General features: G+C 55.2%; 1 protein-coding gene across 1 annotated transcript in view; it reads left to right on the top strand.

The window, feature by feature from the left end:
- Positions 1-17,915, top strand: part of CFAP46 (cilia and flagella associated protein 46) — a 108,670-nt gene that overhangs the window by 55,165 nt on the left and 35,590 nt on the right. Inside the window, exons 28-34 of the mRNA XM_050803145.1 lie at positions 3,710-3,881; positions 5,182-5,387; positions 6,751-6,909; positions 7,702-7,851; positions 12,018-12,166; positions 15,790-15,888; positions 16,109-16,241. Of these exons, the coding sequence (XP_050659102.1) occupies positions 3,710-3,881; positions 5,182-5,387; positions 6,751-6,909; positions 7,702-7,851; positions 12,018-12,166; positions 15,790-15,888; positions 16,109-16,241 (1,068 nt within the window). The remainder of the gene's footprint in view (positions 1-3,709; positions 3,882-5,181; positions 5,388-6,750; positions 6,910-7,701; positions 7,852-12,017; positions 12,167-15,789; positions 15,889-16,108; positions 16,242-17,915) is intronic.

Raw genomic sequence — 17,915 nt, 5'->3', positions numbered from 1 at the left:
AGAAACCCTGCATCCATCAGCGCTCACTCCCCCTCCTTCCCTACGTCCATCGGCCCCAGCAAGCTGCGGACCTGGACATTTCCTGTAAACAGAGCCAAGCATTACGTGGTCCTTCATTCAGCGTGACATCGCCCAGGGCCATCCCCATCATTCCCGTTTAGGGCCGAGTCATATTCCGTTCCGTGTCTCCCAGTCCACGCCCGGCTGTTTGTTGTTTCCCATTATCTGCCTGCTGTGACGAAAGGTGCGGTCAGCATTTGCTCCCGGGTTCTGGCGTGGCCCCTCCTCGTCCCCTGGGGGCACAGCCCAGCACTGGAGTTGCTGAGCACACGGTGGCCCTGTGTGGAGCCATGAGATGAAGTGCCAGATCGTCTCCCACAGCGGCCTCACAGGGTTGCCTTCCCACCTGCCGGCTGTGAGCTGCGGTTTCTCCACACGCTCACCAGCTCTCGATGTCGTCCGACGGTTCTGGCTGTGCCGGTGGGTGTGAAGGGGGTGTCTCCTCGTGTTTGGTGTGCCTGCATTTTCCCAGCCACTCATGATGGGGTGCATATTCCCACGTGCTCATGGGCCATTTGTAGGTGGTTGGAGAAGTGTTCATTGCAGTCCTTTGCCCATTTTTAATCTGGTGGTTTGGTTTTCGTTGCCTTATAGGAGCTCATGGTGTATTGTGGATGCAGGTTCTTTAGCAGGAGCATCATCTGCAAACCCTTTCTCATTCTGTGAGCTGCTTTTTCAACCACTTCTTCACTTCCTGGATGGCATGATTTGTGGCACAAACATGTTTTAAATTGTGATGAAATTCTAGTTGTCTGTTTCTTGTTTTGTTGCTTGTGTTTCTGGCGTTGTATCTGCAAAACTGTTGCATAACCCAAGGTCTTGAAGATTTGTTCCTGTTTTCTTCTGAGTTTTATAGTTGTAGCTGTTACATTTATGAGTTATACGGTGTGAGGCAGGGTCCCCAGCACTCCTCAGCCTGTGGACTCCGGTGGCCCCACACTTCTGTTGAGAAGATGACCCGTTCTCCCTTGAACCTCCCCATCAGGGCCAAGGCCCTCCCCAATGTCCACAGCTTTTGTGGGAGCCACCGCCAGCCTCCACAGCTGCTCCCTTCCTTCCCCATCCATGGCATCCTTCACGTGGCTCCCAGGCCCCACCACCTCACCAGTTCCCCATCCTTCTCCCCTTCCCACCTCTTCATGACAGAGAAGGCCCTGGGCTAAGGGCAGGACCTTGGCCATCTGATCTCACCCCACGTCCTGAACTAAACATGGCTGCTGCCCATTTTCCCCACAAGCAATTCTCTAGCCCAGACCCTGCCCCTAGACCTGTGAATCCTGCTGCCTGCCTGGCCTCGCCCTGGGGCCAGCGTCTTGCCCAAAACCAAATGCCTGCTTTTCCCACCATTCTTCCTCTTGCCTTTCCCCTCGAGATGTTGCAGCTCCATCCTCCAGTGGCTGGACTCACACCCAACACCCACAACAAACCCACACCTTGCACCTAGACCCACAGACACACGCGACATAACAGCCCACAGCTGCAACCCAGACACACCCCACAGGCCGCAACTTCATACCTGTAACGCACATCTCATGTACACCATTCACTCCCAATACCCCCAAACACAACTCACACCCCACATCCCACACACACCACACGTCCCACACACACTACACATCCCACATCCCACTCACGCCCACATCCCAAACACACCACTCACACCCCACATCCCACACACACACCACTCACACCCCACATCCCACACACACACCACACACCTCACATCCCAGACATGCCACTCACACCTCACATCCCACACACACCACTCACACCCCACATCCCACACACACCACACACACCCCACATCCCACACACCACTCACACCCCACATCCCACACACACACCACTCACACCCCACATCCCACACACACCACTCACACCCCACATCCCACACACACACCACACACCTCACATCCCACACACACACCACACACCTCACATCCCAGACACGCCACTCACACCTCACATCCCACACACACCACTCACACCCCACATCCCACACACACACCACACACCTCACATCCCAGACACGCCACTCACACCTCACATCCCACACACACCACTCACACCCCACATCCCACACACACCACTCACACCCCACATCCCACACACACCACACACACCCCACATCCCACACACCACTCACACCCCACATCCCACACACACACCACTCACACCCCACATCCCACACACACACATCCCACACCCTCCCACACCCCTCCACGCTCACACCTGCCCATCCAACACTCCATTATGGGCTTCGCCCTGAGATTTGTCCAGACCCCCACCTCCTTGCTGCCCTGGGCTCTTTTCCGTCTCCCTGTGTGGGCAGCACTAACCTCTTCTTGGCTCACCCCGGCCTGTTCTCTGCAGAGCAGTGGGAGGCTCCCCAGGTCCAGGTCAGAGCTGCTGTCCGCATTCTCCAGCCCACAGTGCTGTGGCTCAGTCCCTTCCTGTCTTACCCGCACTGCAGGGCCTTGCACCCCTGCCCGGAGCACCCTCTCCACAAACACCCCCCATAGTATTTCTCAGCGCCTCAAGGCTCTCCTCAGCTTCCGCCGGGTGAGGCCCCATTCCTACTACCACTGGGTCTCTGGTCCTGAGCCATGTGTCCTGCAGAGCATCTGTGCTTTGAGGCCCACAGGCACCTGCTTATGATGGCTGATGCAGCGTGAGTGCTGGGCACAGAGGGAACCCCCAGCAGATTCGTGGGCTGAATAAGTGGCATGGGCCAGCGCTCAGAGAGCCACAGATATTTGGCAGCAGAAATGAAGTGGCGGCGACACCCATGCGACATCCACCCTGCTGGAGAAGAGTGTGGCTGTGGCCCCGGCAACAGCTGTGGAGGGGAGAGTGCGGTGCAGGCTAACCCCGGCTCGCAGGGCTGCGGAGGGTGCGGTGCAGGCTAACCCCGGCTCGCAGGGCTGCGGAGGGTGCGGTGCAGGCTAACCCCGGCTCGCAGGGCTGCGGAGGGTGCGGTGCAGGCTAACCCCGGCTCGCAGGGCTGCGGAGGGTGCGGTGCAGGCTAACCCCGGCTCGCAGGGCTGCGGAGGGTGCGGTGCAGGCTAACCCCGGCTCACAGGGCTGGGGCTTTGCTCTGCAAGGGTCAGGTTAGGGTGGTCTCATCCGATTCTGTAGCGACGGTGGCCAAGTCTGCCCCGGCCGGGCCTTGGACTGGACTCTGCATCTGGACGCAGGACAGGGCAAACACCTTTCCCGCCCTGAGGAGGCGTCCTTTCCAGCAGGGACGCGGGGCTGCCCGCAGAACCACCCACACAGGGCCACCCAGACAGGGCGACAGCAGGACCCCTGTCCCGTGTCCTCTTGTGGTGCAGGGAATGCCTGGGGACCCGGGACGCCCCAGGAGGTGGCACCTGCAGAGGGTGAGGAGACAGGGAAGGATTCGCCAAACTGCAGCCTGCCCACACGCTGCCTGTGAAAAGAAACAGCAGCGCCATCTCGCCTGTGCCTGAAACGTCCCAATGAGCCTAAACGGCAGCTTGACCTCATTAGAGGCAGCCTCCAAACGGTCACTGTGGGATAAGAATGAACCTTTTCTTCTAGAAAGTGAGCAATGAAAGTGTTCACTGCATCAGGAAAGCCTCGAGGGCTATCGCAAGGGTGTCACCCTCTCTGTTCACCCCCACAGAAGCCAGAGACGGAGTGGCAGAAGGTGGAGTACCTCATGGAGTTCGGCCAGTGGCTCCACCACAGACACTTTCCTCTAGAGGACGTGGTCTTCCACCTCCGCTGGGCCGTCGAGATCCTGCTGGCCATGAAGCCGCCCAGCGACGCCCCGGAGGCAGAGCCCACGCCGGACGGTAAGCCCACTCCGCTGGCAGGGTGCCGACCCCACGCGGCTCCCCCAGAGCTCTGCTTCGCGCTCCGTGGTCTGGACGGCCGTTGGGCATCCACGTGTCCGTGCAGGCTTTGGAGGCCAGGAGCCCCGATGCGTCACAGCGCTGTCCTCTGCGGGGGCCCTGAGGGACTCAGCCTGACCCCCACCAGGCGACCTTCACAGAAAGGTTCTGTCCAGGTCAGGGAGAAGCCATGTCCTCAGGCACACAGCTGGGCCGGCCCGGAGGCCGCCTTCCTCAGGAGGCTGGGGGAGACCTCAGACCCTGTGGGCACCTCAGCCATCCCCAAGGTGGCTTCCGACTCGAGGTAGGGGCTCCGTTCTTCAGCTGCTCCTCCTCCGCAGGCCCCTGGCCACCCGGCCCCTGCTCACAGCAGTTTAGGGAGGTGGGGGTTTGCTGGTAAGTGGGGACCTGGGCAGACGATGGCAGCCCCACTGGCATCGTCCAGAGCGTAAACACCGCCAGTGCCTGGGCATCAGCTCAGGGTGACCTGGGGCAGAAACTCTGCGGGGAGCGCAGGTGCGCCTGGAGAGTCCCATGGGGTGGTTCCCGCAGGCCTGCCATGAAGAGCAGAGGCTGGCAGAGCCCAGCGAGGGTGGCCACTGCACACACATGCACACACGCACACACACGTACACACGCACACAAATGCACACACGCGCACACATGTACACACGCACACACATGTATACACGCACACACATGTACACACGCACACAAATGCACACACGCACACACACGCACACATACACACGTGCGCACGCACACACACACGTGCACACACGCGCACACACACACGTGCACACAGCCGGGCCGTCCTAGAGCACTTGTCAATGCTGGCTTGCTCAGGGCCACCCTCCCCGTGGCTGCTGCTCCTACCCCTGTCAGGATGAGTGGGGGCCCTGCTCAGAACTCCCAGGCCCTCGGGACAGTCTGGGACAGGAACGGGGTGCCCAGGCCAGGTGCAGCTCATGAGGCTTCCAGGACACACAGGGCAGCAGGAGAGCCCTCAGGGCCTGGGGACCTGGGGCTGGAGCTGAGAGTGGAGCTGCCCCTGGAGGTGAGGGGGCAGCCAAGCTCAGCCTTCGCAGAGTAAGTGCAACACATGGCTCTTCCCCTGGCTCCCGGCCCTCAGCAGAGTGGAGCACCGGGGGTCGGCGAGGCACCGGACAGTCCCCGCAGCCTCAGGCAGGGAAGGGAGTGGCCTGGAGCCCACAGACCCGTAGCCGGGCCTGCTCTCAGCCTCGGGCACCCCGTGTTTCAGGGGAGTACATGGCCATGCAGATGCCCCCACAGAGCTCCGTGTCCGAGGCCGGGGAGGTGGTGTCCTTGGAGCAGCTACGTAGCGTGCGGCAGCTGGAGGCGCTGGCCCGTGTGCACATCCTGCTGGCGCTGGTGCTGTCGCCGGGTGCCGAGGGCTACGAGGACTGCTGCCTTGCAGCCTACGCCTTCTTCAGGCACATCTGGCAGGTGAGGCCCAGCGAAGGCTTCCCGTCCCTGCAATGCCTCCCGGGACGGGCTGTGGGCTGGGGAAACTGCAGTGAGCATTCTAAAGGCATCAGAGCCTTTCCCAGCATTTCCTAAAGACCTCTGAGATGTGAGCAGTTTCCTGCGACATCCGGGTTCTTCCTCTCTACCGGATGATTTCCATCGGCATGAAAACAAGAGACTCCCCTCTTCACTCCTGCACCCTCCACATTCCCAGCACTCCCCAAGGGAGGGCTCATGGCTCCCTCCAGATCAGCCAGTCCTCCCTGACACCTGCCCCAGTGCCCTTGCCGACCATCACCCAAAACTGCCTCTGCCTGGCTCGCCACGCCCAGGCAGCAGCAGGCGCCTCTGTTGGCAGCTGGGGCCCAACAGCTCCTGAACCGCCCGCTGACGGGGCTTCCACAACCTTCTTCTGTGCCCCACTCCCACCCCCCTCCTTATCCTGCTCCTCCTACCACCTCTCCCTGTGAAGCCCACCAGGAGCACTGTTGGGGCCGCCCCGTGCGCCTGTCCAGGCCTCCCGCGGGCTACACCCAGCAGGGCAGCGCCAGGCATGGCAGGCCTTTCTTCTGAGGACAAGTTTGCCCGGAACCCCCATAGGGCATCTCGGGATCAACAGGGACACGGCCCAGCCATGGGCAGAGCAGGAAAGGCAGGGAGGCCCCCTCATCCCGTCTTCAGAATGTTCCACGCCAGCCCCCCACCAGCCTCCACCACTGCCAGACCTGGGGCCATGGGCGCCCAAGCCGCCATTCTTTGTGACCCTTCTAGGAGAATCGCTCAACGTTACTCTCATGGGTTCTTAATTAGAGACCTTGAACTCATTCACCCGTGGAGTGGCAAGTCCCCCCTAGGGCCAGCCACACCTGCTCCAAATGCCCACATGTGTCAGGGCTGCGAGGGGCCAGCCATACCTGCTCCAAACGCCCACACGTGTCAGGGCTGCGAGGGGCCGGCAGGGCCTGCCAAGGAGACGTGCCCAGTGTCCTCCCTGCCTGGGCACAGCCCCGACGAGAGCCGCTGCAGGGAAGGTGTGGGATGGTCAGCAGGGAGCCCCAGGGCCAGGGGTGTCCTGCTGTGGAGTGAGACTGAGGGACACCCGCGGAGCCAGCGTGCTCATGGGCATGTCCCTGCAGCCCCCAGTGCCCACACCCCTGGCCAGCCCCGCTCTGTGCTCTAGGGGCCTCACCTGACAGCAGCTGACGGGACGTAAGACCACCAGAGCGCTAGAGCTTGGGGAGCCCCGCGGGTCTGAGCGTCCCTCACCCAGGAGTGGAGGGTGGGCGGAGTGGGTGGCGGGTGGGTTTTCAGTGCTGCAAACGTGGATTTCATCCCTGCCCAGGTTTCCTTGATGACAGCAGGAAAATCAGTTCTAGAAAGCAGACCCCTGGCAGCAACCAGCTCACATCTGTTATTGCCTAAAAAGGAGAAGGAGAATGAGAGGAGTAAAGAGAAGGAGAAGGAGAAGGGAAAGGAGGAGAAAGCCAAGGAGCCCAAGCAGGTGGTGCCCGGGCGGCCGCGGTGGAGAGGCCGGGCCCAGGATGGCCTGTGCCTCAGTTTCCCTGCCTGTCAGGGTTCTCGGAGGAGCCCCAGGTGGCCTCAGTGCTGAGGCTGGGCCCTGGCCGGTCTCTGTGCCCCGGTTTCTCTCCCTGTCAGGGTTCTTGGAGGACAATGTGAGGGAATGTCTGTAAAGCACCCTGGTTTGTCCCTGGCGGGAATCCCAGGCCTGGAGCTAGCCACGTAACGCATGCGGCTTGCACAAAGCACGTTGTCCCAGGTCTGCCAGGCTCGGAGGCCATGGCAGTAGACACAGCCCAGGGTCTGGGTCCCAGAGCAGTGAGAAAAGTGTTTTTTTTAATCCCACGAAACCTTTCTCTCTGCAAGTATCCACTTCTGAGAGTGCTGGGCAGAGAAACCACTTGGCCGCCCAGCTTCCCAGAGCGGGACGCTCACACCTGGACCCTGGCACGAGCACTGCTGAGCTCATCAGTCAGCTGTCACTGAGGGGAGATGCAGGAGGCGGAGGCTGCAGAGCCTTAGCTCCTGGAAGTCCTGAGCCTGGGCACCCCCAGGCCGACTCTGGCTGTGCACGGGGCGGAAAGCTTTGCGTGCACTGCCTGGAAACAGTGTCAGACGCTGGATCTGGGTGCTCGCTGGGGTCTGCTGGTCGGGGGGATGCCGGCTCCCCAGGGCTGTGGCCTGCCTGCTGCACAGCCATGCCGGTGGGGGCGGGGGGGGGCGGCGTCCGCTGTTTCCACCGTTTCAGGGAAATCCTGCATTCTTGCCTTTCTAGTGCCAAAGCCCAGCTCCTAACAAACAACTGGAAGACTTACCCACGAGCATAGAAGAGTGGGCTTCCTACTCCTGCCCCGAGGAAGTGCTGTCTGTGCTGAAACAGGACAGAAGTGACTCTACTGTTAACCCCTCAAGTATCCAGAAGCCGGTACGTTCACATAAGGAAAAGGCTCAAGACCCTCGTCACAGCATGGTGTCCCCTGACCTGTCCCCAGGTCCAGTTTCCACTGTGAACTGTAGCCAGAAAAAGGAGGACAGGACAGAGTTCCATCAGCCCCCAGCCCCCTACAGGCCCTCCCAGCACCACTGTCTGCCCCTAACTACCGACACCCAGGAAAGCCTTCCTTCTTCCCCACCCAAGTCCAACACGCACCTAGCGAGACAGGACAGGTGCTCATGACAAGCTCCCACAGCCGGGTGCTTACAACAACAGGATCTGATCCCCTCACAGTTCTGGAGGCCGGAAGCTGAAAATCGGTTTCCCTGGGCCCAAATCCAGGTGTCGGGAGGGTGACACCCTCCAAGGGGCCCGGGGAAGATCCCTCTTGTCTCATCCCGGTCGGCCTCTGTGGTCACATGGCCTCCTCTTTTGTGCAGATCAAATCTCCCGCTCCCTCCCACAGAATTACATTTAGGGCTCACCTGGACTATCCCGGAGACCCTCCCCACCTCAGGGTCCTCACCTTATCACATCCGCAAGTCCTTTTCGCCGTTCTGTGGTCATGCACACAGCTCCAGGGGCTAGGACTGGGTGTCCACTAGATCTCTGTGCCTTGTTGGGGTGGATTCTCTTTGGTGAGCGTCCTTCACCTGGACTCCGTCTGTGGGACCTGCCAGGCTCGCTGTGTCCCCATGATTTGTTTCGTGCATTGCTGTGGATGGCCTATTGGGTGGACAGGCCATGGTCTGTCTGAGTTTGTTTCATGCGTTGCTGTGGGTGGCAATTATGTGGACAGGCCATGGTCTATGTTTGTTTCCATGCATTGTTGTGGGTTGCCCATTGCGTGGACAGGCCATGGTCTGTCGATGTGTTTCGTGCATTGCTGTGGGTGGCAATTATGTGGACAGGCCATGGTCTGTGTTTCATGCATTGCTGTGGGTGGCCCATGGCGTGGACAGGCCATGGTTCGTCCATCCACCTGCTGGTGGATGGGCTGTTTCCGGTTAACAGCTACTACATGAAGCTTTTGTGACTATCCGTGCACTGTGTCCTGGTGCCCACATGCCCCCATGCCTGGAGGACACACCCATCACAGACTTTCTGGACCATGGAGGATGTGAATCTCCACCTGTGATGTTTGGTGCCACACTGCCATGCTGCCCTCCACAGTGGTCATTCAGTTCACTGCTGTGCCTGCCATGGGTAGAGTGGCCCTGTGCAGATCTCTGCTGATGACACTCCCCTCAATCTCAGCAGCCAGTGGGTGGGCAGTGGCATTCCCCAACGTTTCATGGGACACTCCTGGCCACAGTGAGGTTGGCCTTCAGTGCTTCCTATCCTTGGAGGTCCTCTCTTGTGTTGTGCCCTCCAGGCTATTGCCCATATTTAATTAAGCTTTCTGAGTTTTCTTTATTGGTTTGAAGGAATCTTTTATTCTGGAAAATCGCATGAGCAGCCATGTGACCAGCAGATCCGCCTCCACTTCGTGCCTTGCCTTTCCACTCTGTTAAGGAGGTCTTTTTGGGAACAGGGATTAGTAGTTTTAATGTAATAAGAGTCATTAGTCTTTTCCTTTGTAATTAGTCAGGTTTTTGTGTGTCCTTTTTTTATGTTTTCATTTCTGGAGGTTGTACAGATACTCTGTTATAGTATTTTTCCAAAAAGTAGAAATATTTTGCACCTTTATAGTTTTGCCTGTCACCTGAACTTGATGTGTGTGTGGTATGAGGTAGGGGTCAAGCCTCAAGCTTGGCAGTCAGGGTGTCCCGTTGTTCTGACACCACTTCCTGAAATGTCACTGGCCACCTTCCCTGCTGGCTGCACTGGGCATGAGCAGGTGCCCACCTGTGCATGGGGTTGTTTTGGGGTCTCTCTTGCTTTCTGTTAGTTTTTTGTCCTTGCAGCATCATCTCAGTGTCAATTACTGAGCTTCACAACCATGAGTATTTGGTAAAGAAAATCTCCTTACCTCATTCTTCAGGACGGTTGGGCTACTCTTTTTATTCTCCATTGCATGTCCATGTGTATTTTAGAATCAGTGTGTCAGACCCGTCACAAACCCTGGTAGAGTTTTTACTGACATTGCATTGAATCTGTAAGTTACTTTGTGGAGAACCGACATTGTTATGGTGTTGAGCGTTTTGATCCATGGACATGGTCTGTCTCTGCATTGACTTAGGTCATCTTCAACGTCTCTTAACAATAGACCAGAGTTTTCTACATGGCAGTTATACATGTCAGATTTATTTCTGTGTATTTGAAACGTTTGATGCTGTTGTAAATATAGCTTTGTTGTTTCATGTTTAAACTCCAGATAAACTGTGGAAATGTAATTGTTTTCATTTTGGCCTTGTAAGCATCCATTTTGTTAAGCTCTTTATAACTTTAGTAATTTGTCTGTAGATTATTTTGGATTTTGTGTGTACATCGTCGTTTTATCTGCAAACACATTTTTCTTTTTTAGTTTCCACTCTTTACACTGTTTTTTCTTTACCTTGCCTTATATTCTGGCAAGGACGTCCAGTATGAGGTTGAATAAAAATGGTGATAACATCTATTTTTATGTTGCGTGCCCTATCCCAAAGGAAAGTTTCCAACATTTTACTCGGAAGTATAATTGATGTTTGTTGTAGGTTTTTATAGACCTTTATTGATTAAGGAAGTTTATTTCTATTCGCTAAGAATTTTAGTCATGAATGCTTTTATATTTTTATCAAATATTTTTCTCCATCTATGCAGATGGTGTTTTCCTCCTTCATTCCTTGAATTAATTACCTTGATTGTTTCTAATGATTATCACAATAGGGCAGCTTGGCTGTACTGTCACTCACTCTATGTCACCAGCTTTGGTTGGCGGCTCTTCTGTCCGGGGTATGTGCATCTGTGCTTGTGAGGAAGACGACGTTTAATTTTCCTTTCATGTGTGTCCTCCTCAGGATGTGGTAAAAGTTATGCTGGCCTTTTAGTCAGTTAGCAAGTATTCCTTTCTGACCATTGTTAGGAGAAATTTGTATAAGATTGGTAGTTATTTCATCCTTAAATGTCTGGAAGAATTCCCTGGTAAAGCCATCTGAGCCCAGAGCTTCTGTTTGAGAAAATTTTAAATTATGGACCCAATTTATTTCATAGTTATAGAATTCTTCAGAGTTTCTGTTTCTTCTTGTAACAGTTTTCATGGGTTGCATTTTTTCTGGGATGTTTTTATTTAAAATGCATTTTGGATATATTGTCATGAAGTTGTTCTCAATGTCCTTGTATTACCTTTTAATGCCTGTGAGATCTGTAGAGCCCTGTCAACCCTCGCTCGCTCTCCCGATCAGCCTCACCAGGAGTGATCAATTCCATCGACCTCTCCAGGGACCCCATGCTTTCCAGGCTGCCCGCACGGCCCCTCTGCCTGGCTGTCATCCCTGAGGGAATGGCCTCCTCCTAGATTGCCTGGAATTCTAAGGTGCAGCCCTTCAAGAACCCAGCCTGAGAGAGAGTGAGAGAGTGGAGCTCTTGGTGGGCCCTGAACCCAGTTTTCTAAGCCCAGCCTGCAGCACGATGCAGAGCGCCGTGAGACCCTCAGCTGTGTCAGTGCCTGATAGCCAGGCTCATGTCCCTGGATGCATACTGACTTCCAGATCTCGGCCCAGTCATTCTTTGAATATTGATTACCTCCAGTTCTTAGAAGTACATTTTTACAACAGGTCATCCAACTTTCCTAATTTCTCACTCAAGAGTAATGGTTTTAACAAACTGAGTCCAACATCATAGGAAGCATTAGCTCTTCTTTATATATTAAATGTTTAAGTGGTTGTGTGTGCACACAAAGAAATTCTGTCTCTAGTGAGTCAGTAGTTTTTAGTGGAAAAATGAAACAAACACATAAATTTGAATAAATCCATGAATGGGTGTGTTTCTTGTGGGGATCTTCATACTTGGGTGCTGATGTTCACAAAGATTATCACATGTGACAAAATGAAACCCATGAGTGGAAGAGGGAAGGAAGATAGCACAGCCTCCATCCATCCCACAGAAACGTGCTGAGCACCTGCTGTATGCAGACACGTGCTGGCACGGGGAGGGAGGGGTTCTCTGAGGAAAGACCCTTATGCTTGTGGCCTACACCCGCTCCTGTGACCTCCTGTGTGTGTTATGTGTTCATGTAGACGTACAGTTTGTATTTCCTGGACCACCTGGTCAAGGCCCTGCAGAAGATGTGCCTACATGAACTCACGGTCCCCATCCTGCAGTTGGGGGTGCTGATTTCGGACTCCGTGGTGGGAAGCAAGGGCCTGGCGGATCTCTACCACCTTCGGTGAGTACAGTTCCTTTTTTGGAGTGTGATTTCCCCAAAGAATACAAAAATGAACAGCATGTTAAAATATTAATTCTGTAGTTGACTGTGTAAATAATAAAGTCCCTGGGACTTGCACACCAAGTAAATAAAAATATTTGAATATAAAAATGGTATTTTTGGTTGGGATGGGAGGACTATTTGATCCCAGGAGTTTGAGACCAGCCTGGGCAACGTAGCAAGACCCCATCTTTACAGAAAATTTAAAAAATATGTTAGCCAGGTATGATGACACACACCTGTTGTCCCAACTACTCAGGAGGCTGAGGCAAGAGGATCACCTGAGCCTAAGAAGTCGAGGCTGCAGTGAGCTATGATCGTGCCCCTGCACTCTAGCCTGGGCAACAGAGCATGACCCTATTACTAAAAATTTAAAAAATAAAATATGATATTTTTATTTTAAAATTTCTACCTGATCCTTAAGAGAATATTCTTGTTTTAAGGAAATACAGGCCTATCTTGGAGATATTATGGGTTAGGTTCCAAAACAAAACAAATATCACAATAAAGCAAGTCACATGAACTTTTTGGCTTTCCAGAGTATATAAAAGTTAGGTTTACACTATTCTGTAGTCTATGAAGTGTGCGATAGCATTATGTCTAAAAAATGTACATACATCCATTTAAAATGTATGTGCTAAAAATGCTAAAAAGGCTGGCAATTTCTTAAAATAAGACGACAATAAAATTTGCCACATGAATCAACTCTTTCACAGATTTATCTGTAGCATGCAACACTGTTTGACAGCATTTTACCCACGGCAGAAGTTCTTTCAAAATTGGAGTCAGTCTCTTAAATGCTCTTCCCACTTTATCAACTCAATGTATGGAATATTCTAGGTCCCTTTTGCCATTTCCACAGTGTTCACAGCATCTTCACCAGGAGCAGATCCCATCTCAAGAAAGCACTTTCTCTGCTCGTCCGTAAGAGGCAATTCTGTGTCCGTTCAGGTTTTCTCTCGAGGCTGTGGCGATCCAGGGCCATCTTCAGGTTCCACTTCTGATTCTGCTTCTCGCTGTTTCCCCCACACCTGTAGCTCCTTCTACTGAAGTCTTGAATCCTCAAAGTCATCCATGAGGGTTGGAATCAACTTCTTCCAAATTCCTGTTAATGTTGCTATTTTGGCCTCCTCCCATGAATCAGGAATGTTCTTAATGGGATCTAGAATGACAAATCCTTTCCAGAAGGTTTTCAATGACTTTGCCCAGATCCCTCAGAAGAATCACTCTCTGTGGCCGCTGTAACTTTATTAAATGTGCTTTGTAAATAGTAAGACTTGAAAGTCGAAATGACGCCTTGATCCATGGGCTGTGTGGCTGCGGTGTTAGCAGTGGTGTTAGCAGGCATGGGACAGAATTCATCTCCTTAAGATGTTCACGGAGATGAACATCTCCGTGAGAGCTCTTGGGTGGCCGAAGCATTGCCAGTGAGCAGTACTATTTTGAAAGGAATCTGTTTTTCTGAGCAGTAGGTCTCAAAAGTCGGCTTTAAATATTCAGCAAACCATGCTGTCAACAGAGGTGCTGACATCAGGCTTTGTTGTCCTCTTATAGAGCACAGGCAGAGTACATTGAGCATCATTCTTTTTTTATTATTATTATTTTTTTAGGCAGAGTCTCGCTGTGTCACCCAGGCTGGAGTGCGGTGGCGCCATCTCAGCTCACTGCAAGCTCCACCTCCCGGGTTCACACCATTCTTCTGCCTCAGCCTCCCAAGTAGCTGGAACTACAAGCGCCCACCAACATGCCTGGCTAATTTTTTGTATTTTTTTTTAGTGGAGACAGGGTTTCACCATGTTAGCCAGGATGGTCTCAATCTCCTGACCTCGTGATCTGCCCTCCTCGGCCTCCCAAAGTGCTGGGATTACAGGCGTGAGCCACCACGCCCGGCCAATAGAGCATCATTCTTAAAGGCCCTGGGATTTTCAGAATGGTGAATGAGGACTGGCTTTGACTCAAAGTCCCCGGCCGCGTTAACCCCTAGCAAGAGAGTCCACCTGTGCCTGGAAGCTTGGAAGCCAGGCATTGACTTTTCTTCGCTAGCTATGAAAGTCCTAGAAGGCATCTTCTTCCAACAGAAGGCTGTGTGGTCTGCAACTGAAATCTGTTGTTTAGCGTAGCCACCATCGATGCTCTTATTAGCTGGATCTTCCGGCTAAGGCTTCAGCTTCTCCGTCAGCACTTGCTGCTTCACCTGGCTCTTTTATGTTATGAGACGGCTTCTGTCCTTAAACCTCACGAGCCCACCTCTGCTAGCTTCAAACTTTTCTTCTGCAGCTGCCTCACATCTCCTGGCCTTCATGGGACTGAAGAGAGTGAAGGCCTCGCTCTGGCTTAGGCTTCGGCCTAAAGGAATGTTGTGACTGGTTTGGTCTTTGGCGCAGACCGTGGAAACTTATTCATATCAGCACTGAGGTGGCTTCACTTTCTCGTCATTTGTGTTCATACGTTCCCTGTAGGAGCTTTGAATTTCCTTTCAGAACTTTCCCTTTGCACTTACAACTTGGTTAACTGGTGCGGGGCCAAGCTTCCAGTCTGTCTCCACTTCTGACACGCTTTCCTCACTGAACTGAATCATTTTTGGCTTTTCCTTTAAAGTGAGAGACGTGTGACTGTTCCTTTCTTTGGAACACTTAGAGCCCATCGCAGGGTTACTAACTGGCCTAATTTCAAAACTTCTGTGTCTTGGGGAATAGGGAGGCCCGAGGGGAGGGAGAGAAGTGGGGGAGCAGCCAAGCCGTGGAGCAGGCAGAACCCACGGGACATTTGTCGACTCAGTTCGCTGTCATATATGGGCGTGGTTGATGGTGCCCCAAAACAATTATAATGGTGACCGCAAAGATCACTGAACACAGATCACTGTAGCAGAATCATAATAATATTTTGATTTTTTGAAATATTTTGAGAATCACCAGAATGTGACACAGAGACACCGAGTGAGGAGGTGCTGTTGGAAAATGGTGCCGATGGACTTGGTCGCTCAGGGCTGCAATTTGTAAAATATGCAGTATCTGAGCAGCACAATAAAGCGCAGTGTGATAAATGGAAGTGCCCGGGCCACTGAAGGATCTGGGAGAAAGGCCGCAAGTTGCATCTTCAGCTTGCTCAGATATCCCAGGGGCGGGAGCAGGAGAGGAAGCTGGAGCAGGTGTGGTCGTGGGGACAAGAGGGGCCACCGGGGCCTGCACAGGGATGCTTCCTGGTGTCTGCAACTTTCCTGCTTGCCTGAAAGCATTTTACAAGAATAGGGTTTTCAACAGGAGTCAAGGCTTCTCTGCTTGTGGTGGTGGCTGCTGAGCCCACCTGAGGGCCTCCTCCTCTCCTCGGACGGCATCCAGCAGGCAACAGATAATGCCTCACACGAGATCTGTGAAGGAGCAGGAAAAAATCCCACCTGAAATGTGATGGAGCTACCTGGCACTTTCCCCTAGTCATTTCGCTTACCTTGAAAAAGGATTGAAAACATCATCCAAGTATGCCTCGATGTTTTAGTTGACCGTTTTCTGTGAAACACACTCGTAGCTTTGTTTCTGGCTCCCTCCGCTCCCACGCGGCACTGACGCTCCCGGCCACACTCCCCACAGCCTCGCCCACGTGTGCTCCGAGCTGAAGCTGAGCGAAGCAGCTGCGCACCATGAAGAGGCGGTCGGGCAGGTGTACGTCAGCGAGCTGGAGCAGGCCAGGTGGGTGCGGTCCCACCCGGCGCCACCCGGGGCTTGAGTCTTGCCCTTGGTGTGGCCGGGTAAAAGCCAGCCACCCAGCCACCCTCTGCCCTGGACTCCTGCCCCTCTGGGGAGAGCGAGCACTTGGGGGCACGGCTGTGGCTGGTTCTCCTGGGTCATGCTGGAGGTGGGTAACTCATGGTGCACAGATAACTCGTATCGTCTGTTTTACTCACATTAGCTGCAGGAAAGAGATCGCGTTGAAAAAAGAGAAAAATAAGGAACCTTTATTAGAAGAAAGCCTGCCAACACTGAGTGAGCAGACACTTCCCATCCGGCCTGGGGAGATCAAACCGCTGGAAGCCAAGGACAAGGTGAACCTCACCGCCCAGAATCCTTCTGACCTGCAGCCCGGTGGACGCCGGTGCCCTCATGGCCGTGCAGGGCTGCAGCTGAGCCAGGAGGCCGGCCTGTGTGTGTGTCAGTGTGCGAGGGGCCGGCCTGTCTGTCAGTGTGCGAGGGGCCGGCCTGTGTGTCTGTCAGTGTGCGAGGGGCCGGCCTGTGTGCGTGTCAGTGTGCGAGGGGCCGGCCTGTGTGTCTGTCAGTGTGCGAGGGGCCGGCCTGTGTGCCTGTCAGTGTGCGAGGGGCCGGCCTGTGTGTCTGTCAGTGTGCGAGGGGCCGGCCTGTGTGCGTGTCAGTGTGCGAGGGGCCGGCCTGTGTGCATGTCAGTGTGCGAGGGGCCGGCCTGTGTGTCTGTCAGTGTGCGAGGGGCCGGCCTGTGTGCGTGTCAGTGTGCGAGGGGCCGGCCTGTGTGCGTGTCAGTGTGCGAGGGGCCGGCCTGTGTGTCTGTCAGTGTGCGAGGGGCCGGCCTGTGTGCGTGTCAGTGTGCGAGGGGCCGGCCTGTGTGTCTGTCAGTGTGCGAGGGGCCGGCCTGTGTGTGTCAGTGTGCGAGGGGCCGGCCTGTGTGTCTGTCAGTGTGCGAGGGGCCGGCCTGTGTGCGTGTCAGTGTGCGAGGGGCCGGCCTGTGTGTCTGTCAGTGTGCGAGGGGCCGGCCTGTGTGTCGTGTCAGTGTGCGAGGGGCCGGCCTGTGTGCGTGTCAGTGTGCGAGGGGCCGGCCTGTGTGTCTGTCAGTGTGCGAGGGGCCGGCCTGTGTGCGTGTCAGTGTGCGAGGGGCCGGCCTGTGTGTCTGTCAGTGTGCGAGGGGCCGGCCTGTGTGCGTGTCAGTGTGCGAGGGGCCGGCCTGTGTGTCTGTCAGTGTGCGAGGGGCCGGCCTGTGTGTGTCAGTGTGCGAGGGGCCGGCCTGTGTGTCTGTCAGTGTGCGAGGGGGGGCCGGCCTGTGTGTGTCAGTGTGCGAGGGCCGGCCTGTGTGTGTGTCAGTGTGCGAGGGGCCGGCCTGTGTGTCTGTCAGTGTGCGAGGGGCCGGCCTGTGTGTCAGTGTGCGAGGGGCCGGCCTGTGTGTCTGTCAGTGTGCGAGGGGCCGGCCTGTGTGTGTGTCAGTGTGCGAGGGGCCAGCCTGTGTGTCTGTCAGTGTGCGAGGGGCCGGCCTGTGTGTGTCAGTGTGCGAGGGGCCGGCCTGTGTGCGTGTCAGTGTGCGAGGGGCCGGCCTGTGTGCCTGTCAGTGTGCGAGGGGCCGGCCTGTGTGCGTGTCAGTGTGCGAGGGGCCGGCCTGTGTGTCTGTCAGTGTGCGAGGGGCCGGCCTGTGTGTGTCAGTGTGGGAGGGGCCGGCCTGTGTGTGTGTCAGTGTGCGAGGGGCCGGCCTGTGTGTGTCAGTGTGCGAGGGGCCGGCCTGTGTGTGTGTCAGTGTGCGAGGGGCCGGCCTGTGTGTGTCAGTGTGCGAGGGGCCGGCCTGTGTGTGTGTCAGTGTGCGAGGGGCCGGCCTGTGTGTCTGTCAGTGTGCGAGGGGCCGGCCTGTGTGTCTGTCAGTGTGCGAGGGGCCGGCCTGTGTGTCTGTCAGTGTGCGAGGGGCCGGCCTGTGTGTCTGTCAGTGTGCGAGGGGCCGGCCTGTGTGCGTGTCAGTGTGCGAGGGGCCGGCCTGTGTGTCTGTCAGT

This window comes from Macaca thibetana, chromosome 9, assembly GCF_024542745.1.
Source record: "Macaca thibetana thibetana isolate TM-01 chromosome 9, ASM2454274v1, whole genome shotgun sequence".
NCBI classification, from domain to species: Eukaryota; Metazoa; Chordata; class Mammalia; order Primates; family Cercopithecidae; genus Macaca; species Macaca thibetana.
Note: the sequence above shows the minus strand (reverse complement) of the source record. Positions and strands in the feature narration are given on the sequence as shown.